Source organism: Gadus morhua, chromosome 6 (assembly GCF_902167405.1).
Source record: "Gadus morhua chromosome 6, gadMor3.0, whole genome shotgun sequence".
NCBI classification, from domain to species: Eukaryota; Metazoa; Chordata; class Actinopteri; order Gadiformes; family Gadidae; genus Gadus; species Gadus morhua.
The window spans coordinates 22,293,066-22,318,241 of NC_044053.1; the positions used below are offsets into that span (position 1 = coordinate 22,293,066).

General features: G+C 44.5%; 2 protein-coding genes across 32 annotated transcripts in view; one reads left to right on the top strand and one right to left on the bottom strand.

The window, feature by feature from the left end:
* Positions 1–13,719, top strand: part of msi1b (musashi RNA binding protein 1b) — a 23,623-nt gene extending 9,904 nt beyond the window's left edge. For 2 of the 6 annotated variants that reach the window (XM_030358671.1, XM_030358669.1), the window contains 11 exons: positions 71–112; positions 466–558; positions 4,819–4,867; positions 6,842–6,924; positions 7,016–7,133; positions 9,799–9,879; positions 10,814–10,870; positions 11,229–11,300; positions 11,426–11,580; positions 11,945–11,997; positions 12,146–13,719. In XM_030358671.1, coding sequence (XP_030214531.1) covers positions 71–112; positions 466–558; positions 4,819–4,867; positions 6,842–6,924; positions 7,016–7,133; positions 9,799–9,879; positions 10,814–10,870; positions 11,229–11,300; positions 11,426–11,580; positions 11,945–11,986 — 792 coding nt within the window. In that variant the 3' untranslated portion in view covers positions 11,987–11,997; positions 12,146–13,719. The remainder of the gene's footprint in view (positions 1–70; positions 113–465; positions 559–4,818; positions 4,868–6,841; positions 6,925–7,015; positions 7,134–9,798; positions 9,880–10,813; positions 10,871–11,228; positions 11,301–11,425; positions 11,581–11,944; positions 11,998–12,145) is intronic. The other 4 variants (XM_030358672.1, XM_030358674.1, XM_030358673.1 and 1 more) reach the window with 4 other exon arrangements.
* A 3,176-nt stretch (positions 13,720–16,895) lies between these two features.
* c5 (complement component 5) overlaps positions 16,896–25,176 on the bottom strand; it is a 62,038-nt gene continuing 53,757 nt past the window's right edge. For all 26 annotated transcript variants that reach the window (XM_030358089.1, XM_030358090.1, XM_030358095.1 and 23 more), the window contains 16 exons: positions 23,663–23,761; positions 23,385–23,556; positions 22,970–23,091; positions 22,786–22,866; positions 22,355–22,501; positions 21,773–21,835; positions 21,612–21,690; positions 21,468–21,507; positions 20,586–20,688; positions 20,392–20,466; positions 19,780–19,885; positions 18,979–19,062; positions 18,783–18,869; positions 18,603–18,695; positions 18,310–18,448; positions 16,896–17,421 (listed from right to left, as the gene is read on the bottom strand). In XM_030358089.1, coding sequence (XP_030213949.1) covers positions 17,298–17,421; positions 18,310–18,448; positions 18,603–18,695; positions 18,783–18,869; positions 18,979–19,062; positions 19,780–19,885; positions 20,392–20,466; positions 20,586–20,688; positions 21,468–21,507; positions 21,612–21,690; positions 21,773–21,835; positions 22,355–22,501; positions 22,786–22,866; positions 22,970–23,091; positions 23,385–23,556; positions 23,663–23,761 — 1,614 coding nt within the window. In that variant the 3' untranslated portion in view covers positions 16,896–17,297. The remainder of the gene's footprint in view (positions 17,422–18,309; positions 18,449–18,602; positions 18,696–18,782; positions 18,870–18,978; positions 19,063–19,779; positions 19,886–20,391; positions 20,467–20,585; positions 20,689–21,467; positions 21,508–21,611; positions 21,691–21,772; positions 21,836–22,354; positions 22,502–22,785; positions 22,867–22,969; positions 23,092–23,384; positions 23,557–23,662; positions 23,762–25,176) is intronic.

The following is a 25,176-nucleotide window of genomic DNA, read 5'->3' on the forward strand; positions in this document are numbered from 1 at the left end:
GCTATGACTACCACTGGGTTCACCACATGCTTCTCACATCCCTTCTCTTTCTTTCTATGCTTGCATCTAGATTGACCCCAAGGTTGCTTTCCCACGCAGAGCTCAGCCCAAGGTGAGTTCATATTACAATACGTGTCTGTTATCTGTGGTCTTTTCCCTGTTATAGCCATCACTTCACAAATCACTGCAATGTTTTTTAGATGCGATGACATATCGCATCGGTGCGATGCCAGGCTAAGGTACATGAAGAGTATTTAAAGGACATGCTAAGTTACAGGTAGAGAGTTTAAAGGACATGCTAAGGTACAGATAGAGAGTTTAAAGGACATGCTAAGTTACAGGTATAATTCTAACACAATTGTTATTGATAAAATGTCTAAAGGCATGTCTAAGATGCTCATGTGGATCCAGTTTAAATGACTTATTCTCACAGTTAACCCAGCATGTATTTATTTCTTCCGACAGTTGGTGACTCGGACCAAGAAGATCTTCGTCGGTGGCCTGTCCGTCACCACGACCATAGAAGACGTCAAGCAGTACTTTGACCAGTTCGGCAAGGTGAATAAATACAAAAATTAAGTTGTCTTAAAACTACAGAGAACTTATTTTGGTTCCCCCAAAACGAAAATAGGATTGTTAAAGCCGCCATCTTCCTTTGATCACTTTTGGTATCCCAACTGCTATGCCCAATATTATAAACTCTTCAAATATCCAATGCTGGAAATTTAGGAAATTTGCAGAGCAATAGTAGGGAATGGCTCTCTTAGCAGGGTTTCACTCAGAGCTAGCTCTGAACTTTCTAGCTGATGTTCTGCGTGTTGTGGAGCTATGTTGAAGGAGCAGTAGAGGGGGGACAGCGGATTAAGTAGAGCAGGAGGAAGGAAGAGATGAAGGAGAGGAATGGAGGGGTAACAAAACGTGGCTGGGGAGCAGCGGGCGAAGTTGGATCCTGAGGATGAGGAGGTGGTGGGGGGGAAAAAGTTTTGTGGCGAAGGAGTATAGCGATGAGAGGAAACCGGGCGGGGGGATTATCAGAATCTGAATTAATCTGATGTAACAGCTGCTCCTACCCCCAACCCCCTTCTGCCCGTTACCGTGGCGACCTGGCTTACCCATTGTCCCTAAGTAATTCAGCGGGTAAGGGGTTTTGGTGTTGAAGGAGGAGGAGGGCAGTGGGGTGTGTGTGTGTGTGTGTGTGTGTGTGTGTGTGTGTGTGTGTGTGTGTGTGTGTGTGTGTGTGTGTGTGTGTGTGTGTGTGTGTGTGTGTGTGTGTGTGTGCAGACGGAGGGTTGGTCAACACAGGAGTTGAGTAGCATTACATCCTGGCGATCCAACCGCTTTGAAAGACAAAACTATCCCAAAACTGCCCAACCTGTTCCCTTGTGAGGTCCATTCTGAACTCGAAGTCAGGACTAATTCTCATCTCCGTCAAGTTTCTTCACCCAAGTTTGAACATTCTACTGCCGGGTTGAAGAGCAGTGAGCTCTGGAAGGTGCGGGGGCCGATAACAGATGATGAGCGGACAAAGGTCCCCCGGAGAGAGAGACAGGGAGGGAGAGGGAGATAGTGAGGGTGAAGGGGGAGGAACAGGCAGAGAGGGAGAGAGAGACAGTCCGGCAGGAGAGAGGGAGAGAGAAGGGGGAGGGACTGGGAGAGATGGAGAGAGAGACCCAATGCGGGACGAGAGAGGGAGTTAGAGGTGGGAGGGACTGGGAGAGAGGGAGAGAGAAGGGGGAGGAACAGGCAGAGAGGGAGAGAGACACAGTACGGCAGGAGAGAGGGAGAGAGAAGAGGGAGGGACTGGGAGAGAGGGAGAGAGACACATGAGGAAAGACAAATGGAGCAGAGATGGGCGTGAGGGGCTTTGATTGAGCTATTATGTCTTTGTATACAGCGCCACAAATATTTTGTCAGTATGTACAGCGCTTTGTAGCTCCCTGCTCTGTAAACGACTCACCAGCACCTCCAAAACACTTTTTTTGCTGCAGCGTGAAACAAGGTTAGATCACATAAGAAAGGCGTATTTAACTTACTAGCTGAGGCTAATAGTAGAAAATTCTCTAGCTACAGGTACATGACTTAAAACACTGCTTCCATGACTTAAGCAGTGTCAGCAGTCTGAAGCAATCATGCTAACCCTAATTATTATTTCATGATCATTATTGTTATCTGCATAATGAACGCTCAATAAATACTGCCAATTATTATTGGCAGTATTTATTGTGTTCTCTGCCGGGGCCTTTGTTGCGCTTTTCTTCCAGTCAGGGAGCAGAGAGAGGGAGGGAGAGATAGAGATGGACTGGGGGTGTGTAGGGGTGCCAGCCATCCATGGAAGTCCCTGATTACACTGCCTCACTGGCCCTTTTGTGTCCTGTCCTGTCTGGGGACAAAGGGCGTGGAAGAGAGTGATGAGGGGAGAATAACCCAGAAGAGAGGAGTTGGAGCGGGGAGGGGGTGCGGGGGGCAGCTGGGGAACAGAGAATATTCCCCGGCACCCTGCTGTGAAAATGCCAGGGGTTTGAGCAAGCAGGCGCACTCTTGTAATTAAATCACTCCATAACCTCTCACTTTATGTCTTACCTTTCATACACCACGGCCCTGGGGACGGGGACGGGGGACGCTATCGTCATATTTCGTGGTTATGTTAATATTTATAATTGGAGGAAGGGCGGTTTAGAGGTGACTTTTAAGGGTAACAATCTTCGCAATGAAAAATAAAGTATGCCCTTATCCTCCTTTGAGAGTGAGTTGGGTTAGTTTGGCTTGTTCTCGTTGTTCAAGTAATTTTATGTTATCTGATGTGAGTCTCCGTTGTCCCTCAGAGCCCAATTTTGTAAAACAATATAAACATAATTTAAATGTTGAGCTGAACCTCTAGGGTCAGTCCCAGCCCTCTGCCGCTGGCTGCCCTGGTCCATGGGCAGGGTGTGGCCTGGGGGGAGCAGAGGGAAGGGATGCAGGGGGGGCAGACCTGGGGTGGAATGGTCTGATGTGGAGGTGGAAGAGGACGGGGACAGTGGCTTCAGAGAGCCCACGGACCAGAGGCTCCCCTTTCACATGGCCATAGGTCCCTCCTTCCTGACCTCTGACCTTTCTGTGGCCCAACCCCTTGGGGGTTGGGCAAAAACAAAAAAAATTGTTTTGCTGTACCGTTCAATCTCATATTGGTGTTTGTGTGTTTGTGTGTGTGTGTGTGTGTGTGTGTGTGTGTATCCTCTTTCTGTTGAGTGAGCTGCATCCACCCTGCTGTTTCCAGTAAACTTATTATAGATCCAGTTAAAAAAGATAAGCTTACCAACAGTTTGCACCTGTGTGTGTGTGTGTGTGTGTGTGTGTGTGTGTGTGTGTGTGTGTGTGTGTGTGTGTGTGTGTGTGTGTGTGTGTGTGTGTGTGTGTGTGTGTGTGTGTGTGTGTGTGTGTTTGTAGGTTGGTTGGGGCTTTGGGGGGAGTAAAGAGGTAAAGAGGCGAAAAGAGAGCAAGATAAAAAAAGAGTGAGGTCAATGTATTCCATTAAACTTGTATTTGCACTTTTGTGTGGGTTCGTGTGTGTGTGCGCATGTGTGTGTGTGTGTGTGTTAATGTGTTTGTGTGTGTGTGTGTTTATAAAAGAGACACCTGTGCCAGCTCTTTAAAGAGAGGGAGAGGTCACACAGAGAGGCGGAGGAGAAGGAATTATGGCAGACTGGGCCTACAAACAAAGGCCTCCATATTTCTCTTTGTTCCCTCCTCTCTCTCTCTCTCTCTCTCTCTCTCTCTCTCTCTCTCTCTCTCTCTCTCTCTCTCTCTCTCTCTCCCTCTCCCTCTCTCTCTCTCTCTCTCTCTTTCTTTTGTCTCTCCGTTCTCCACCCTCTTCCCTCTAACCCGTTTTTCTCATTGGGTCCAGCTTTCCCTCCGTTCTATATTCCCCTCTCTATGCTGTCTTTCTTGTTCTCTCCCCTTTCTCTCTCTCTCTCTCTCTCTCTCTCTCTCTCTCTCTCTCTCTCTCTCTCTCTCTCTCTCTCTCTCTCTCTCTCTCTCTCTATCTCTCTCACTCTCTTTCTCTTTCTCTCTCCTTCAGTGCAGTCTCTGCTTGTTTCCCCATTCTGCCACCTGTCACCTCACTGGCTGTCTGCTGTTCATGTCACCACATAGGGACAGGACCCACCTTTCCAATGCCCACGTCTCTCTCTCTCTCTCTCTCTCTCTCTCTCTCTCTCTCTCTCTCTCTCTCTCTCTCTCTCTCACTCTGTCTGGCTCTTTGCAGCTCTCGCCCGCCCTCTTTGTGTCCCTGAAACTTTCCCACTATTCATGAATAATATTTGATGTTGGCTCAGGCTCCTGTAAAAGGACTTTTTGTACAGTTGCCATGGGAATGTCGAGCGCGGACAGCCGGGGGAGAACGGGAGGGTGGGATTACGGGCCCTCTGTGGGTGGGGTGGGGGGGAGAAAGGCACTTATACGAAGGAACTTAGATGGTTCAGCAGCGACAAACATACACTTTGAAGTGTTGTGTCGGCCATATTGTACACAACTCATGTTCCAAGCACTTTTTTGTAGCTGGCTCCATTTCTGTTGCTGCTTCCCCCCCCCCCCCCCTCCTCAACCTGCTCACTTCTAGCAACCTGCCGCTCATCCCTAGACTACCCCCCCTCCCCCCGGGCAGCCCCCTCAACCCCCGTCCATCTGTTGCCTCCCGCCCCCTTTCAGAACTTGAGAAGGGGTGCAGCCGGGCAATATTGCGCGTGGCAGAGAGAGAGAGCGAGAGAGAGAGCGAGAGAGAGAGAGAGAGAGAGGGCTGCAGTGACGAAGGCATGTAAAAATCATTTTTTTCCTCCCCAGGTTGACGATGCCATGCTCATGTTCGACAAGACCACCAACCGACACAGAGGTGAGATGCACTGGGACCCCATTCCCTCTCCCTCTTCCTCTCTCCCTCTCCCTGTCTTGCACCACTGTCTCTCTTTAAAGTACCCCCAGCCTGTCTGAACATCCTCCCCAGATTACTTTTGTATTGCAAGCATTTCCTGTGGAAATCTCTGCAAAGCAATTTTCAAATCATTTCTAGGGTTTTGTGGCAGGAAAAAAAATATAGGGTTTGTTTTAAAACTTTACAACTCTCGGATTGGCCCTTCCCTGTTTTAAGGGTAATATTAACGCAGCCCGGATGAAACCCTTGATACATTTGTGTAACTGGAAATTTCATGCAAGGTGGAACGACAATGAACTCTACATAATTAACGACCCGCAAATTCAGGCATTACTTGAGGACAAAAATGTAAGACGATTTAAAGGCGGTGTGCAAATCCCAAGGGATTAAGAGCCAATTGAAAATGTGGGATATAACTAGAGAACTATAAAACTACAGTTTTTTATATACTACCACTGGCATATATTTGGGAAATGTCCAGCATTACGACAGTTTTGGACAGAGATACACAATGCAGTTAAAAGCATATTCTGTACTGAATTAGCTCTGCATTTTTGCACATTTATTGATCTATTAGGCCTTCTGATAACTGCATTTAAAAAAGCTCTTCGCAGACGCTGTTTGCTTCCTGACCCCCCCTCCCACTATAAAGGAGCAGATAGACTTGCCTGTATTCAACTCTATAGAGACACACCTACCTTTAAACAAAAACTAGAGGAGGAAAGAGGAAAATTGCACATGTACATAATATTAGAATTCAGCTGTGTTAACCCCAGCTTTACCTCTGCTTTACTCAATTGACATACGTCTTATTGTAAATTAAATCCTGGTTATCCTTAAATAAAGATTACAATTAAGAAGTCGCCAAGTCCCCTCCTCAAACACATGCCCACTCCGATCCCCTCCTCCAGTTACTCCCCTGCCTGGTCCTCCATCGACCGGCCAGGCCTGTGCAGCCCTGCTGCGGACCTCCTTCCTGTGTGATGAGCCGGGCCGGTGGGGGGGAGGGGTGCGTAGAGGGTGGCTAGGCTAATTAGCCAGTCAGTTAATCAGGATCAGGATAAAGCCTCTCCATCCCCACCCTGGGTCTGATCGATCATGACAGCCTGCCAGCTTTGGCCCCAGGGCTTCTGGTTGGCAGGGGGTGGGGGGGGGGGGGTGGATGGCTTAAAGTTTTAGGTGGGAGCAAACCAGTTACTTGACTGTAATGGTTACCGATTGCTAAAGATAGGCTACCATCCTTACTGCAGCTACAGATAGCGATTAATATGCAATGTCAGGAACCATGCAGTATAACAGGTATCTCAGGGGTTCCTAACCTTTTCGACAAGAGGCTTTGAGTCGAGTCGTTGCAGCCAACCTAAAGTACTGTATTTACTGTCACCCTACAGTAACACAGTTACCAAAGAAAAGCCATACCATGGTTCCTTTAACCTAGGTACAATATGCACCCATAAATATTTAAGTAATGACCCATTTTATCAGAAAAATACCATTAACTTTGTTTTTATAACAAACTTTCCTTGGTGCAGATCAGCCGCAGTAGGCCTACCCACAGCCCACAGGTTGGGAATCTCTGAGCTAGCTAGTACTACAGAGTTTTAGCAACTAACCACTAGCTATAGTACTAAAGAGTGTTAGCAAACTTATATCCAACCGGTAGCTAGTACTACAGAGGGTTAGCAACCATATTTCCAACCGCTAGCTAGTACTACAGAGTGTTAGCAACTGTACAATCCAACCACTAGCTAGTACCACAGTTTGTTAGCAAGTGTACCGTATGACAGCTAGCCGGAGTTTAGCCATCCTTACATTAAAGGAACCCATCCCTTTACCAAGTGTTTAAACTCCAATGACCTCTGTGAGGTCACATGAAGTTGTTAAAACTTGTTGAAAGTCTGCTCATCGTGTATCTTCTTGTGCTCCCAACAATAGGGTTTGGCTTTGTGACGTTTGAGAATGAGGACGTGGTGGAGAAGGTGTGCGAGATCCACTTCCACGAGATCAACAGCAAAATGGTGGGTGAGCGTATTGATAGATCTCTGAGCTCCACTGTCAGGGACATAGTCGTGAGCTCACTCGCTGCTTCTCTCTGGTCTCCTCCCGCAGGTGGAGTGCAAGAAGGCTCAGCCCAAAGAGGTGATGTCCCCGACAGGCTCAGCCAGGGGGCGCTCCCGGGTGATGCCCTATGGAATGGACGCCTTCATGCTGGGCATTGGGATGCTGGGTAGGCAGATGTTGATGTCTCTGATGTTGAGGTCCCCTTCTACCCCTTTTACTCAAACCTGTAGAGGACTGATACGTCCAGTCCATCAGCACTCTGTTGTACAGCGGAGTGAGGAATAACAGCATTAATCTTTAACCGGGTTCCCACACTCATTTATTCACTTAAAAGTTCAGTCACCAGCTAAAAGTTGCACAATTGTCCGCAAAGGCATTGAGCAAGCTTGCAATGGCTTTTGAAGATATGCTTTGAGTCTTGAGTGGACGTTCTGTGACGAACATGAGATATCCGTCACAGAATGAAACACTCATCTACATTACTGAACATGTTTTTAGGCTATCATCGTAATCATTATTTTGAAGGTAGTAGCAACGTTCATGCTTATTCCAACCAAGAGTGGTAGAAGCATGTTAACTATCATGCCGCCACAATAAGGAATTACTGTTAAATCCACACGGTTGGTCCGTTCTGAATTAATTGAAGACGCGATGTGGTTCATGTTTCCTTAATCCATTGAAACTGAGATTAGATTAACACAGAATAAAAACCCTTCTTCATAACATCAGTGCGAACCAGAGAGAGGAATTGGCTTATTTAAAAAATAGAAAACGGCAAAGAAAAAATAACTCTAGTAACTATAGTCATTTATTAGTATAAGTGCCTGTAATGTCAAATAAAACTAACCAAATACGTCATGAAAAGAACGACGCAATCAAAGGAAAACTGAAAAATGTGTTGTTTGTTGCCACAGTGCAAGCCAAAATCCCAACTGAATCCCTGCTCTTCGGGGGATGAATAGGTGATTTGATGGTAAAACTGGGCAATCTGGGATATTGTTGAAGTTGACTGCTTGTACATCTAGGGTCGTAATGAACCTCACTTATGTTGGTTCATAGTTTGTTTATCATGCTACATGCTAGAGATAAGGATGGCCTTACAACTACGAAATATCAACCTTGGAAATCACAGAAAGGTTATGGACATTATTTGAAAAAAGCCCGGGAAAATGATAATCTGAAACGAGTGGGAACACTGTTTTTAGTCTAATCAATGAGGAAATGCTCTGTTTACTTTGCATTACATTTAGCAGACACTCTTGTTCAAAGCCACCTACAGGAAGTGTATACAACAATGAAAATCTAAGCCGAAGAGTGCACTAAGCCAAAGAGTGTTTTCTAGGAATGCAAAAGGGTTCAAAAAAATTCTTATGACAGGTATGCAAGCAAGACAGTTCTAGAACGTGCAAATAGCACAATGATCCATCCATAAAATGTCCCTAGTTTGTGTGGAGGTGGGAACATAGGCAGGGAAAAATAAGTCATATGCCTCTACTGCCATCTACCCTTCAATTTGCATATTACATCATTTATTTGATTCGCTCTCAGATGCAACTGCTTCTAGTTCTTATACCCTTCTCCTAATGTTTAATGTTCTAAAAACTGCAAATAATTAATAATGACATATCACATATGCATATATCCACTACACACCTATCAGATATCAGATCACCTATCAATTAATATAGTCATTGATTGTAGATGATACGTATATAATACGCCACCAACTAAATACGATTTAAGGAATCGAAGGAAGACTGATTGGACATCCTATTCTGATGTTTGACGCACGACTTGATAACACAGCTATTAAGTACCTGAATTACGTGGAGAGGGAATCCCCTTTTAGGGTGCACTCACACTAGGCCATCTGGCCGTGGCCGTTGGCCGTTTTCACACCTAACCGTGCTCAACTGGTCCCATTGTTTTCTGGCCTGCATTCACACTAGGCCAACTGGTCGTGGCCGTTGGCCGTCGCAACTGTGGCCTGGCCACGGTAGGCTCTTGTACATACGTCATCACGTCGTAACACGTCATCACCAGGCGTCCGCTGCAAGGACCATAATAAAGTCTGCCGCCAGTCAGAGTTTTAACAACAGTGGACAACAACACAGAGAACACAATTTGCACTTTGCTGAGTCTGTTGCTTATTTGGAGCCATTCTCAGAAAGAGCCCACTCTAGTTCACACTCACTAGTTGAACCGCTTGACGCCATGTTTACCGTTTAATGGGAAAGAAGGCTCGTCGCCTTTATTATGTCTATGGTCGTCGCATGGACTATACGTCATCCAGCTCAGGTTGCGTAGCCGTGCGCGTGTCGGCTCATTAGCATCTGTACCGTGGCGGCCCGTACCGTAGCAGCACACCTCTCCCAAGTGGCCAAGTTTGCCTGGCCTGGCCAGACTGGCCACACTCACACTGGCAGATTTGAGCACGGTTAGGTGTGAAAATGGCCATGGCCACGGCCAGATGGCCTAGTGTGAGTGCACCCTGTCCTAACAGCACATCAGGCAGGTGTTGTCACCCACCTGCATTACCCGTGTTAACAGATAGAGGGCAACGCTGTAACACCACATGATTCCTTTACCTTATTCAAACGTTGTTAATAAATGCCCCAATGGAGGGCATCTTGGTTGGGTTATTCTGCAGTTCTAGGGATGATCAAACAGCCATCAGGCTGAGCATGTGGTCATCGTTATGCACAGCTTGGATCCAACAACTGCTTATACTTCCCGAAGAGTAAATCCTTTTAATTTACTTATTCTTTATCATTTATTAACCCACATGTTATTGCAGAATAGTAACAGTGTCTCTTTCTTGGTCCTCACAGGGTACCCAGGGTTCCAGGCCGCCACCTACACCAGCCGAAGCTACGCTGGGATCACCCCGGGATACACCTACCAGTTCCCTGGTAATTTACGCCCCACTCTCCCGCAATCAGACCGAGTCTCCAGGGCAGAATTAACATTCAATCAGCCTTTATACCACAGATACTCTAGGGTCTATAGCATATAACTGCTTTTCTGATTACAGTTTAATGTAACAGAAAGCTGACAACATCCTAATTAACACCACAACTGCAAATTAACCACACGGAGATAACCATGGCAACCGGTCAAATTATTTTCTTTTATGCGATCATTCTGCTCGCGCATCCGCCGTGTTGATAAACAAATAATCCCCCTATAGCGTGGCTGCGGCCCACTTTAAAAATAAAATAAAAAAATCATTAATTAATCAAAAAAACGGTTACCCTAGTACACGAAAAAAAAGGGGTTGTGTAACCGTTTAAAAAAAATTGAAACCCTTCACACCCCTAGTTCAAGCAGGTGCAGAACGGATTAATAATCAATGAAGAAAGCTCTGATTCTTCCAGAGTACCTTCATTGTCAGGATTTGATCAGTAACATGAATAGCTATGGGTAGGAATGAAATCCTCTGTATTTCCTTTATGTCCAATCCATGGCCATCTAGAGTCTAGACTTTTTAACTTTGCTATTCCATGTGACAACAGAGCCAATTAATGGTGGAAAATATACTTTGAAAATAATTTACGTTTAGCATCCTCTTTTATCCACTTTTTCACATACATGTCAGGCTGATACAAACCAAAGCCTGCTACTTACGTTTTAAGTGCTGCACTCAAGTCAAAAGAAAAATGGAGACTTCAAAATAGCTATTGGAACCATAACCAGTTGTTGACATTTAACGTCTTTCCCTTTTTCAAGTAAAAAGTCAAAGAAAAGTGTATGTGAATGTGCAGCCCCCATGTGTGTGTGTGTGTGTCCGTCCTGAGCACATGCATGCGTCAAGGTCTCACCGCGCTCTTGTTGTTTCTGTTCCAGAGTTCCACTTAGAGCGGACCCCCCTGTTGACATCACCCCACCCCCCTGAGCTCACAGGTCAGTCCCTCACTCCTCTGGACTTGACAAGTAGCATATGGTCTGCATGCTCAAGAGCAGTACAGCAGCACGCCTGCTGCACTGACACCACTGATGGCAACGAATGGCATACAAATCAAAGATCTTCACTTTTTGTTTGATTGTTTACTTACGTTTGCTGGTCCCCTAGTGTTGGGAGGCAGGACAAGTGACAGGGCTGATGTCTACTGACTACTTTTGCATTAGATTGATTTTTGTTAGACATTTTAACGCCACTTTTCTGGGATGTGTATTTTTCGGTATGTGATTTAATTGGTTGACCCCGTCCTCCTCTGTTCCTCTGTATTGATCTTCCCTCTGTCCGTCTGTCTCTCCACAGCCATCCCCCTGACAGCCTACGGACCGATGGCGGCCGCTGCCGCAGCCTTGCGAGGTACGACGCCATGGCACTGTAATTCAACATCTATTCACTCTTTAGTCAGGCCTTAAGCAACTCACACATTCTTGCAGATTAGAGAGAGAAAACCCAAGACTGGAGAGTCATTGGTGACGGTGGTGTTGTTTTGATGTGATTAGGCTCCACCCCCTCTCGCTCAGCTGGGTTCTTAGGTACCAGCAGTCCCGGGCCCATGGCAGACCTCTATGGAGCCGCGAGCCAGGAATCCGCCGTCAGCAGTTACCTCAGCGCTGCCAGCCCCGCCCCAAACAGCGGATTCGGCCACGGCTTGGGGGTAAGACGCCCGGCGACAGGCCCGGTATATTTACATAATCGGATGAGCAGGATGAACAAAGTTCCGTTGTTCTGTTAATGCTCACGCTGTTATTCTCTCACTGCTTTACACTGCTAGAGGTTTGATTTTTACTTTACAGGGTAACATTAAGTGGGATTCAGAAATGAATTGCGGGAGAGTTTGACTCATTACCTATACTGTATCCTAGAAATGAATTGCGTGAGTTTGTTTCAGTACCAATACTGTAACCTAGAAATGATTGACGTGAGAGTTTGATTCATTACCAAAACTGTATCCTAGAAATTAATTGCATGAGAGTTTGATTCAATACCAATACTGTATTCACCGTTACTCATCTCTGCAGGGGCCTTTGATTGCTACAGCCTTCACCAATGGCTACCATTAGAGGAGCTGGAGGTAAGACTACCTTCTTGTTGTTTCATTATCATAATGCTTTGTTGTTTTTCAGATTAACAGAATAAGAAACACATAACCATAGTGATTGATGTGTGTGTGCATGTGTGTGTGTGTGTGTGTGTGTGTGTGTGTGTGTGTGTGTTTCTAGAGATGTAGACTAAGAGCTGGAAAGACTTCTACTTCATGGTGATCTGGCCGTCTCTGTCTGGTTTTTGACCTTGCAGTCATGACGACCTCCACGCTGAACAACCCCTCCCCCCCAATTATTCACCCCCCCCCCACCAATAATGGTCAGGCCCCCTTCTCTTCTTTCAGTTTTGACCTCTTGTGGTTAACTTTTCATCATGTTGGGTGGTTTAAAGTAATAATAATGATTAGTTCAATCAGAAGCAACATGTATTTTATTTTTTGGGGAAAAATGTTATGGTTAGAAATACGTGCAAACGCTTTATTTCTAGCCTTTGTTAATTTCACTGTACTGTTTGTGTGTGTGTGTGGCAATTGTGCTCATTGTATGTGATTGGCCTGTGTTTAATTAGTTAGTTTGAGATTTTGTAAAGGAACAATGTTTGCGAGCGGTTTCACCCTGCGCTAAACATTTCAGTGGCTCTCTTCGCTTGCTGAATCATTGTACATTCATCATTAGTGCTCGAGAAATTTAACAAAAGATTTGAACTAAAACTATTTTTCGTAATTTTTCACAAAGGATTTTTTTAACACTTTGTTATGCTAACGATGATCAAACGATAATGCTTACTATAAGCGTAAAGCAAACCCGCTGACAGTCAAATTGTTTGTGTGCTGCACGATACTGTAAAATACTGTAAATACAACTCGGGAGTGGGGGGGGGGAGGGGGTCTGTGGATGCTAGTGTTATTTGTTTTGTTACCAGTTGAACGTTTTTTAGAACCTCAACAGACTGGCTACATATCATCTCACGGGGATTTGAAAACCATGTACAGATGTGAAGAAGAATGAAGGACCGACCTGCAGGAGCCGCTGTGAAGAGCTATCATGAAGCCCATTCTGACTGATTCCACCTGCAGACTGTTTGTATGTGTGTGTTTGTGTGGCCAGTGGACAGCTCTAAGTGATCATACTTTTTGTGTTGTTTACATTTTTTTTGTGCTATGTACCATTTTAGGAAGGATACTATTACTTTAAAGAAATTACATTTTTAACCAGATTTGAACTTTACATTAACATTGTGTGTCTACGGCATTTTGTGAGTAGATTTATTTTTCTTCAACGGTTCAGGTTGAAACTCTAACGCTGTCTCTAAACCAGTTGTTTAATGGTCACTCAACCTCTTGCCACTAGATGTCGCAAGACGACACTTATGACACTGACCGTTACACAGCTGATCCACTGGCTGACACAAGACTGTAGCAATACACACACAGAACTTTAATTTAACGAGCAAAGATTATTTGGTATGGAGCTAATAAGTTGTTGCACTGGCAGATTGTCTAAAATCTTGTTTTCCTCCTTTTTTCCTGAGTTCAAGAACAAAGCACTATTAGTCTATTAAAACACCAGGGTTTAGATTTTTAACAGTGTTTTCTTGTAATACTGCTGATGTCCCCTGGGGTAGTTCTTATCTTTGTTGATGTCTTCACTGAAAAAAATTACAATCCTTCACAACACTAACCTTTTTCTGTCTTTCTTTAAATAAATAAAAACACTTTTTAAGATTCCTAATAAATTATTTTAAAATATTATATGTATTTGTGTCATGTCTACTCATGGGAATTCTTATTCCTATGAGGGTTTTATTTTTTATGTTATTCATACTTACCCATTTGGTTTGGAAGTAAGCCACATTCACAGTTGTGACAATTCTATGGGCAGATGTAGTGGAATACATCATGAATTAATACCTTTTATTGATCATGTGATTGCCAATGTCAGGGCGGCATTGGCTCAGGAGCAGAGTAGAGCGGGTTCCGCCTAGCTGAGTTCCGAGCTGTCCCTGACCGCTCCTGACGAGCTGGGTGTCTCCTTGCATGGGTTTCACCGCCGTTGGTGTATGAATGGGTGATTGTCAGGCAATAATCGGAAATTATTCTCTGAAATCAAAGCCTCGATGCTCTATCTATCGAATCAGCAACACAGAACACTGGCTTGTGTCTTTTCCAACACTGTCCCAGCACAGCTATAACAAGGGGAACTATGAGGGCTCAGAGCAGCAGGGAGGGCCTCCATACATGGGCATCACCTCAGGGGTCATTGCCCTGGGGACCATCGCCGTCTACTCTAGTGAACTTCCCTACAGCTAGAGCGCGACACCTGTCCTTGTGATCAAATGCCGGTGTTCCTTTGTTTCCTCCAGAGAACATGAAAAATAAGAATTTGAAGAATAAAACTCAATGAAGATTTCAAAAGTAAATTATTATAATTATTTTGTTAATAGTGGAAACTTTATCTTTTCAATTTAAAAAATATGTCCTTTTGTTAAATACAGAAGCACATTACTGCCACTACAGCTAAATTAAAACGGATCAGTATCATGTTATAACGGGAAAAGTTGATCTTTATCACAAGATGTTTTTACGTTATACTAAGGTATTCTCACGTTAATACAATATACAATCCTATCACATAATAACAATATACTATTTATCACGTTACAAACCTGATAACATATACTGTTATAACATGAAACGTTGATTTGTCTTTTTTCTGGAGTGCCCGCTTCCATAGTTTAAAGTCCTCTGATTCCTTCTCACTGATCTGACCTAACTGTCTTTGAACAATGCTAGCTTGCTCTTCTGTGCCGCCTCTACGTAGTAGTAGTAGTAATACTACTACTAGTAGTAATACTACTACTACTACTGTAGTGACTACGATGTCCATTGTTTCTCATTTGAACAAATATTCAAAAGTCAAGATTAATGTTGAAAAATGGAAACAAGACTGGTGAAGACTGTTACTAATACTACTACAACAACTCCAACTCCTCCTACTACTCCTACTCCACTGATATTAGAAATCTCTCAATACTGAATCAACTCAGCTGTTTTACTGAATCAATGCTCCAAATTATTTAACAGGACCGATAACTCTTCAAAGTTGTTTTCAAACACAAAGAATGGAAACTATGCTTTATCATAGCAGTAATCACTCCGTGACACAGCCGTGTAAACTTTTGAATTGGAGGTCAAACCAGAGCCTAGCTGAGAGGGTCGTAGTCCTCACCAAAATAGGTGTGTCATAGTCCTCAATAAGCACGAGATGTGTACATGTACATTAATTTCTAATGCCACTGCATCCCTAACACGCCCAAAGCTTTCTTTATGGGCTCTCCCTTTACCCCCAGTTCTGTAGACCTCTTGACTGGATGGCCGAATCCAGGGGGCAAGTGGATTTTAATGATCGGCTTCAATGCTTTTTTCCTTCTTAAAGGTCTCATGGCATGCTACTTTATGAATGGTTTAATATAGATATTAGTGGGCTGTGTGACGATATTATGAATCTCAAACGACTTCATTGGGTTCTTCGACGTCTCTGGTTCTTCCACGTTCACATCATCTGAAGTAGACTGAAACACGACATGGAGGAGAAAGGGGTTGTTGCCCGCGATTGTTGACCGCGATTGTCTCCCGTCGGAGCCTTGCTGTCGAGGGCAGTCGGCAGTCGCCTCGGCAGTCGGCAAGATGCAGCGCTTAGGCACCACCAGGCGGTGGTCCCTCGGCAGCGGGAAGAGGGGCTCAGCGGGAGACAATCGCGGGCAACAAACCCTTTCTCCTCCATGTCTTGGTTCATGTACTTCAGGGAGACAAAGCAAAGTTCCTTTCCCCCAATTCCTTCTCAACCATGTCTGAGATAACCCCCACTACTAGTCTCGTTCTGGAAATACCAGAGACGAGAGTCCGACGTGTTATGCACCATAACACCAACAGCAGCAGAACGGGTTATCCAACTAACAAAGAAGTGTACAACAATTGCGTTACAGTCCTGGAGCTCTATATCTAAATAATATCATATAATACATATCATATAATACATATTATCATGACCAAAAGCTGTGTGCGTCTCCAGACGATATTTCGAATCACAAACGACTGCGGCGGGTTCTCCGCGACTCTGGTTCTTCCACTTCCACATCAATCTGAAGTAGACTGAATCGCCCACTGCTTGCTGTCGGCTGCCTGCTGCCGGCTGCCCGCTGCCTGCTGCCCGCTGCCGGGCGGTGGTGCTTCGCGGCGGTGGTGCCTCGCAGCAGCGGGCGGCAGGCTGCGGGGCTCAACGATGGCTGAGATAACCCCAACTACAGACTTGTTGTGGAAATACCAGAGACGTCAAAGAACCAACGTGATATGCGCCATAACACCAACAGCAGAACGGTTATCCAAATAACAAAGAAGTATACAACGCTTGCGTTACAGTTTGTGTAATCACACACACACACACACACACACACGTATGTGACACTCGCACGGCCGTAGGACATTGCCGGGCCAAATTCTCTGGGCTGGAAAGGCAGAGGAAGGGGATGTGTCATCTCCCTTTAGGACGACATACGGGGAAAATTCCAAAACGGCACGTCTGAGTTTCGTTTTTTCAAAGGCGGAGCAGAATGCCTAGTGCTCATTTTACACCCAATGAAATTTCTAGCTACTGGGGAGCATAGGTAGGCTAGGGGAACTCATTAATGTTAGAGAACCTCAGAATGTGACATTTTCATGCCATGGGATCTTTAGGGCCTATCCTTATTTTTGCATGATCTTTATTAAATATTTCTCTTTATTAAAAAGAGTAAGGTTTTTGAGACATCCAGATATTAAAGCGCAGACATTGTGAATGTGATCTGCAGACAGAAACAAAATGGAAACTCACAATGTGAGATCTGGATGGTCTCACAGAGATAACAGAATGAATGACTAACCCATAACGGTGCAATTGTATCAGATTATTTATTTATTTAGTTGGGAAAGCTGACTGTTTGGTATATTTAAAATAACACACTTAAATTAATCTCCGAAAGGAAATTCTGTCTGCAACTTTTACCCATATTTCCAACAATAGGTTGTGTTGATCCCAGTTGATAATTGAATGAAAAGCTCCTCAAATAATTAATTAAAATAATCACCTACAACACACACTTTACACACACACACACACACACGTTTGTTTTTGATCAATCGAGCGAGAGAGAATTTCGGATTGTTTTTGCTTGTTGTTACCATGTTAAATCTATGAAAATACTGCATGTATTGCCTGCAAAAAAATTACTTGAGGAAGAAAACAAATATGCTCATTATTAAAAAGGAATTAATCCTATTCATAACAGGGCTGGTTAGCCACAGCCAAAAATCTGGAGGTCCTCTTCATATTGATTCAGTTCAGAGTCCATGCAGCCAGTAGGACCACAATCTGGCAACAGCTCAAGAACAGCATCCAAGTCCAGAGGAAAACGGTACCTAGAAAACATCAAACACCCCACATCACAGAGGCCCAATACCACTTCTGCGTCCACGGAGAACCACGTTGCTACTCAGAAGACTGCCCCTTGTGCCAGTCGAGGATCTATGAGGATCTGTGTGTTTGTAGACAAACTACCGTCTTGTTGGGATGCTGCTGGCACGGGTTTGGAATAAGCATCTTTAGAAATCGAGAGGGCGTTATTAAAGGTGTATTCTTTTCCCATGGACGGAGCTACTTTAAACAAGCAAGTCAATGGAAGCGGTTAACGAGAGCATATGCTCCCCCAATTGGAGCACAGCAGATATGTATCTCTTTGAATGTACAAACACGTGACTTCTGGAGAATTATATTGCAAGCATTTCACAATCAAACCAGGACAGTAAATAGGACTACATTTGGATATGGGGGGGGGGCACACATTCAATTTGTGTGACGTCAATTAGGCCGTGCAGTCCTCACAGATGCTTGAAGCATAAATTGCTCATCACAATGTGTTTCCTGTGTAAAATATATGTTATCAGGGGGCCTTCCTTGGTGTATTTCTAGGCTTTTTTATGCACTCTGGCACCTTATAAACATTAAAAGTACATGTCTTATTCATTTATAAAACGTGTGAAACTCAAATTTACTGAATTACTTTCCAGATTAAGTTTATCCAAATATAAGAAGTTGTAAGTAATTAGCTTTAATTACTTTAACGCATAATCAGAATGACTGATAAATATCCCCGGTGCAAAGTTTATATTAATCTTTATTGATTTGTATTATTTTGGACATTCGGGGCTGAAGCCTAACGATAAGGCTGCAGGTTACAGAAACATCAAATGTTCACAACTAAGTATGTTCTGGGCCCTGAAAACATTGGCCGGAGAGGGGAGACTGACCTGACGTTGTCATAGGAGAGGAGCTCTGAGCCACGGGAGCCCTGCACTATGAAATGGGCGTCCTTATGAAGCTCCACCCAGCTGCAGGTGGCCTTCTTCACCAGGGCCACCTCAACGCCTGGCCTAACACCCTCAAACGCTACCCACACACGAGCACACGCACGCACGCATACACCCACACCCACACGCACACGCACACGCACACCCACACCCACACCCACACACACACATGCAAGTCTTTAGTTTGTGAGCAAAGTCCAGCTACGATGGAGTAAATGGACATTAAATCTCACCTTGGTCCTTTTGTTTCAGGACTAGGACTACGATGGCCGTGTAGGTCATAAAGTCCCCTTCAGCCACTGCAGACTTAATCTTTACCTTGTACGCTGGAGAAGGAAACAATCTATTAGCAATGCGTCTGTCTGTCTGCTTCTGTCTGTCTCTCTGCCTCTCTGTATGGCTGTCTCCCTTACCATATTGTATATGATCATAGCAGGTCTCCAGGATGCGTTCTTCTGCTGTAAGGGCGGTGCTGTTTCCTCTATATGTGGCGCAAGCGGCTGGGATAAAACACACGTTCATTCTCAACAAACATTTACGATTTTTCGGTTGTTTATTTGTTGATCCACCCGATTTAACAGCTGAGGCCTAAGAGCTCCATGACAGTACCTTTCATGCACTGACACTCCTTCCCAAAACACAGTCGCTGTAGATCCTCCTCAGCAAACGAAAATTGTTTTTCACACACACTGCCTGTAAGATAAGGCAAACAGACCAGGGGGTTTAATAGCACTGCATTGGCAGACCCTTGGGGTCTAAATGGATGTTGCTATGGATTTCATGGAGCATGGAGAGATTGGCACATATATTTTCTTTCTAGTATCAATCTATCCCTCTCTATCATGATAAAATAAAAAAGACCCCCCCTCTTCATCATACCCCATCACATTTCCTTTGCAAAAAAAATAAAAAACGTCTGTTTTTATATTGTCCTATCTTGACATCGACCTGTGCGGTGATGTCTTGACCTGACATCACAGGACCAATTCGCAAATGCGTGTATGCTAGTCTGCAACCTCCCAGTTCCTTTTTTGTTTTCCAAAGGCGGTTATCAACGGATGTAGACCAAAAGGCCTCTAGACACAAAAGGATAGACCTACAGCCAATCAGAGCAATGGAAGGTGTGACTTATCAGTGGCAGCCATCTTGGTTTGTTTATGAAAATCCTCAACGACGCTCAAATAGAGCACTCCTCTGTACAGTTATCGTATTAAACCCGCACTTCAAATAAACCGTTGTGATTGGCTCAACCCTGTCCAGGTCTGCTGGAAATCTGGACGGAAGGGAACCCAAATGCATATGCCAGAGCAAATGAATAATGAGCTCACAGATTTGTCTTCTGTTAGTAGTCTTATCTCAGAAGGCCAAAATAAATCACTGTAGGGGTTCATAGTAATACCAGGTGTTTACCTTGAACCTCGCTCTCAAACACTCTGAAGATGGACTTTGCCGCTGCCACCACGTTAAACTCTGCACGGACCCGGAACCCTATACACCGGAAGATATCAGACGGTACCTAAAGATGAAAAGACAGGACCATATCAGAACCTAGCAACCAGAGATTGGAATACATCAGAAATTAGCAGGACATCAGCACCTAGCAACCAGAAGAATACAAAAAGTAGGCCATCAATGGCAACTCAACACACATATCAATACCATGGCACTCCCTTCCATATTGTAAAATGTTTAGCTTTTTATAGTGGCTTGCATACTGGAACACAACAAACACCCAAAAACATGAATATTGAATGTTTACCGACGCTGATTTGACATGTTCTCCAACAAGAACCCGACAAGCATGCATGTGCATAAGGTCTTCTTTTTTAACTTTCTTTCCTGCATCAACTTTCTATAAATCCTGTTTGGGGGCATTTATTTCATTTAGAGTAAACCTCGGTGTGATCATTTTAATATTGCTCATTTATTATGTGAGGAGTGGTTAAATTGCTACATGTTTGAAAAGGCTTTTGTGTGCGTGTCTGTATTTATGTATATATATATATATATATATGGACTTACATATTCCATCTCGATGATGACCACGTTTCCTCTCATTTTATAACTCAAGATGGCAGGAATATCACCGTTCTTAAACTGAACACATGGAGAAAGAAAGAGTCAGGATGGTTTACTGGAAGCCAGATGAAAGCCAGAGTGTGGATGCCTGTGTTTGTATGTGTGCGTTGTGTGTGCGTGTGTGTGTATGTATGTACTGGTTCGAGTTCATTAAGGTTTGGTTGAACTCCTGTTGGAAGATGAATCTCCAACACAGTCAGGCCCGACTCTGGCTCAACCTCGTTTGGTGGGGGCCTGTATCTGTGGACGGAAAAAAGGGTCACATCCTGGCCTCATTGTGTTGAATTAAATCAACATCATATTCAGCGGTTAAGCTTTCATTATGTCACATTTTAAGCCGTGATGTATTTCATCGCCTTGGAAATGCAGCATTTTCATGGTTAAAATTAGCTTTTCACCACTGTAACACTGCATTTTACACAGTTTTGGTTCAAACATAATGTAGTAAATAAAGTGTCAAATACAAAATTGTTGTGACAGTCTCATGAATTCCTCTGCTTTCGCAGTCAGTAATATTGAACCCTCTTCACCGATAGGATGATAACCTAAGTCAGACCACACCAGTCCATTACAGATCTTTCTTTTGTTTGCCTCTGGGAATAAACTCCACTTTTTTTCTCCCTTAAAGTTCTCAGAAAGTAGTATGTAGATCCATATGTCTGCCATCTATGACTGTGTTTGATGTGAATTTAATTTGTGTGATTGCAGGTCTACATCTATTCTTCTTGGTGTTATAATATTATGTAAGAGGATGTCCGTTCCCTACTCCATCGTGGAGCGTTTACTTGACACAGATTCACCGAGATTGGCGACATATTGCAGCCGGGCTACGAGCCAGAGAGGATCTGCGATCGACGAAAGGGACAGGTACTGTGTCTCAATAAATATATTTTTCGCAGACTTCTTAATGGCTGTTGAGGTATAAACAGGCCATTATTTCGCTGTGGCCGGGGATCTTTGAATGGCCAGGGGTGTAATTTGCTATGGGATTGTGGAGTTTGAGTGTTTAAAGGGCTTACTTGACACAGGCTGTTAGGGAATGATACCGGGTTCTGGTACCTTAGAGAGCAAGGATAACAATTTAACATTACAATTTAGAATTAATAAATATATTATATTAGCAGAGGGATACATAAAGGCAGCCAAGATGGCAGAATACTCACTTTTTTTGGTTAGTTCTATATTGAAGTCAAAGTTACATTCCTTAAGGGATACCGTGGTCTGGTAATATACGGTTTTGAGCTGAAACAGAATGTGAATGAGTGATTGAGTAAAGGGGTCAGGGAGGGAGTGACTGAATAAGTGATTGAGGGACCGGACGAACCTCGACATGAGAGACACCGTTCCCATATCCTGTTGACACCGTGATGTCACCGTAGGTATGCACCTTGGAGGAAATTATAACGGTTAGCCTTCAGCCTAGCAGCCATTACCATGAGATGACTTCACATCGACTACGCTTCTCCACTGGATGTACTCTGATTCGTGTACATTGACCACTTAGCTCCCGACATACTTAATGAAATTGAAATCAGCGTATCAGCATCAGCTGATGAAACTAGCACTCTTGTCAGTCAACAATAGTCGCTGCAATGTGTGGGCTTGTCTGATAATGACAAATTGGTTGTGGGAGGAGATGCAATCGAGAATGTGGTATTGTTGACCAATCGGAGCCAGTGGTTTATCGGGGTGGGTGAAATGGGGGGGGGGGGGGGGGGGGTTGCGTGGATATTTGACTCGGTCAGTTGAGCACCCTGCAAACAATGCGGTGATCCAAGCCCAGCGCGGTGGCTCGATTAGGCAGCAAACCTGCAATTTTGTGACTGTGAACATCCCGATTTTTATTTCATTTTAAGTATATCAGGGGCCTTTGACCTACTAGTCTACAGCGATGTATTACGGGCACCTGTACGGGCGGGACCATGGGTAGGTTTTCCCTGAGTTTTACGAGAGCCTTAATGTCCTTCCCCGAGACAACGATGTCCTGGTTGAGTTCGGACCGGGTTAACTTCAGGCTGTACTCCGTAATGGCTTCCAGGGTTAACACCATGTCCTGGGGCCCACAGAGAGAAGGACAGGATGGGCAGGTAGTCAGACAGGATCAGAGAGAAGCAAAGACATTGACAGAAAGCATTGAAAAGGCGAGAGAAAAAACGCACGCCAAAAGATAAAAAAGTACATAGAGTAATAAATCAACCCATTGAGACACCATATTATAAAACAAAGAGACCCATAGTTGGACAGACAGTTGGACATGCAGGCAGGGTGGAGGATGAGCTGAAGCCAAAGAATGGCAGATAGGCCAAGGACCCCTCCATTTTTTATTACTCTGTGTACCTCGGTGGAATAAAAGCCTCCTCCATAGTGCTGGTCCTGGGTCAGCCAGTTGACGATGGGCTTGACGTAGTATAACCTCCCCTTGAAGTGAAGATCGGTTCAAGTTTAGTGTTGATTAGATGAGATGTTAACAGGAAGTGAGTGCTCTGTTCCTGAGACGTGGCCCCTTGAAGGTCAAATGTACCTTGAACACAGAGGTGAGCATGACATAGGCGGTGGTCGCCACCATCAGGCCACTTGATTGGTCAGGCTGCTGCCACTCAGCCACATTGGATTCCTGCCAATATCTCAGTTCCATGGTACCCACTGCACACACACACACACACACACACACACACACACACACACACACACACACACACACACACACACACACACACAGGGTTCATTGAAGGGTACATTAGCTGTCATAGCATACAGAGGCAATCCTGGTCACACACAGTCACAGAACGTTCCACACACACACACACACACACACACACACACACACACACACACACACACACACACACACACACACACACACACACACACACACACACACAACCACACACACACACACACACACACACACACACACACACACACACACACACTACCTTTCTGTCGGGCCAGACCCTCGAGGTTCTCGAACAGCGTCGTGGCCATTTCATTGTCGATGTTATGATATGTGAGGGCATAAGTTGCAACTGCACGCACATACAAACTCTTCACATCCATGACATGCTGGGAAATGTAGAGTACAGCTTGCGTCATAGCGTCACGCTGGGACTGAAGATAATCAAAAGGAGGAGAAGAAAATGAATGGAAGAAAATGTGCTTTTCCAATGGGGAAAAGAGAAGAAAGGAGCAGTGTGGGTGGAGGGGGGGATCTCACTTGTTGCTGCAAAGCCGAGTGTTTAATTTGTGTGGCCCTCTTCAAGCTGATCAGCACAAAGGATGTCAAGTAGACAGAGTGTTCCTCGGGATCTGCCGTCTGCAACCAGAGCACAGCTGTCAGCGCCCCGGGAGAAGTTCCACACAGTCATAGACAAGCGCTTGGTGACTGTGTGTGACCAGATTGGCCTCTGTGTGCTCTGTGTGCTCTCTGTGTGTGTGTGTGTGTGTGTGTGTGTGTGTGTGTGTGTGTGTGTGCGTGTGTGCGTGCGTGCGTGCGTGCGTGCGTGCGTGCGTGCGTGCGTGCGTGCGTGCGTGCGTGCGTGTGTGTGTTTTGAACTACTGTCCTCAGGGCTGTAAAGCACATATGTTTTACCATCCGTCTCATTAATAACATAATAATGTCAAAACAATAATAAGAACACGTTTTTATATAGCATATATTTTAGACTCCATTTTCCACTCCCTATGCAAGCCCTGTTTCACTTTACCTCAGGCCTTAGTGTAAATGGATCCTTCTTCACTCTCTGTACTTTCTGTTGTGGAACAAATAAATCCTATACTCTAGGCTGCACCTTACTCATCTCCTCTAAGCTGCACCTTACTCATCTCCTCTAGGCTGCACCTTATTCATCCCCTTGCCACCTCAAGGCAGCACCTTACTCATCACCTCTAGGCTGCACCTTATTCATCCCCTGGCCACCTCTAGGCAGCACCTTACTCATCACCTCTAGGCTGCCAATACTGATCTCCTCTAGGCTGCACCTTACTCATTTCCTCTAGGCTGCACCTTACTCAACTCCTCTAGGCTGCACCTTACTCATCTCCTCTAGGCTGCACCTTACTCATCTCCTCTAGGCTGCACCTTACTCATCTCCTCTAGGCTGCACCTTACTCATCTCCTCTAGGCTGCACTTTACTCATCTCCTCTAGGCTGCACCTTACTCCTCTCCTCTAGGCTGCACCTTAATCATCCCCTGGCCACCTCTAGGCAGCACCTTACTCATACCTCTCTTCATAGACATTAATAAAATGTAACATGATATATTGTATCTAAAACCCATCTGTTTACATGAAGAACACAGCACACATAACAGGTTATAAAGGGAAATACAGATCTGTGCTGGATGTATTGCGGATGTTCATAGTGTCTTATCAATGATGTCTGTGTTCTGAAAGCGAACACTCAACAAAAAAAACTCAAAAAAAACTTTTCAAACATATTTTAAACATATCTTGATTATGACTTTGACCTATTTGTCATGGACCACTACAACGTTAGCAATTTTAGATCACATTGATTAATCTGAGATCACTATAGATGCAAGTAAGAAAGAGTAGGATTAGCTGCTATCAACACGTTTAGCCATGCATTTGTTTGAAATGCAATCTTAACAATGCATAAACCATGTTCTGCTACTGGCTGCAATAACAGAGCCAAAATTTAAAGTGACAATAGCTGCGTTTCCATCCCCCTGCTTTTATGCGAATTTTGAAGTATCTAATCAGTAAACG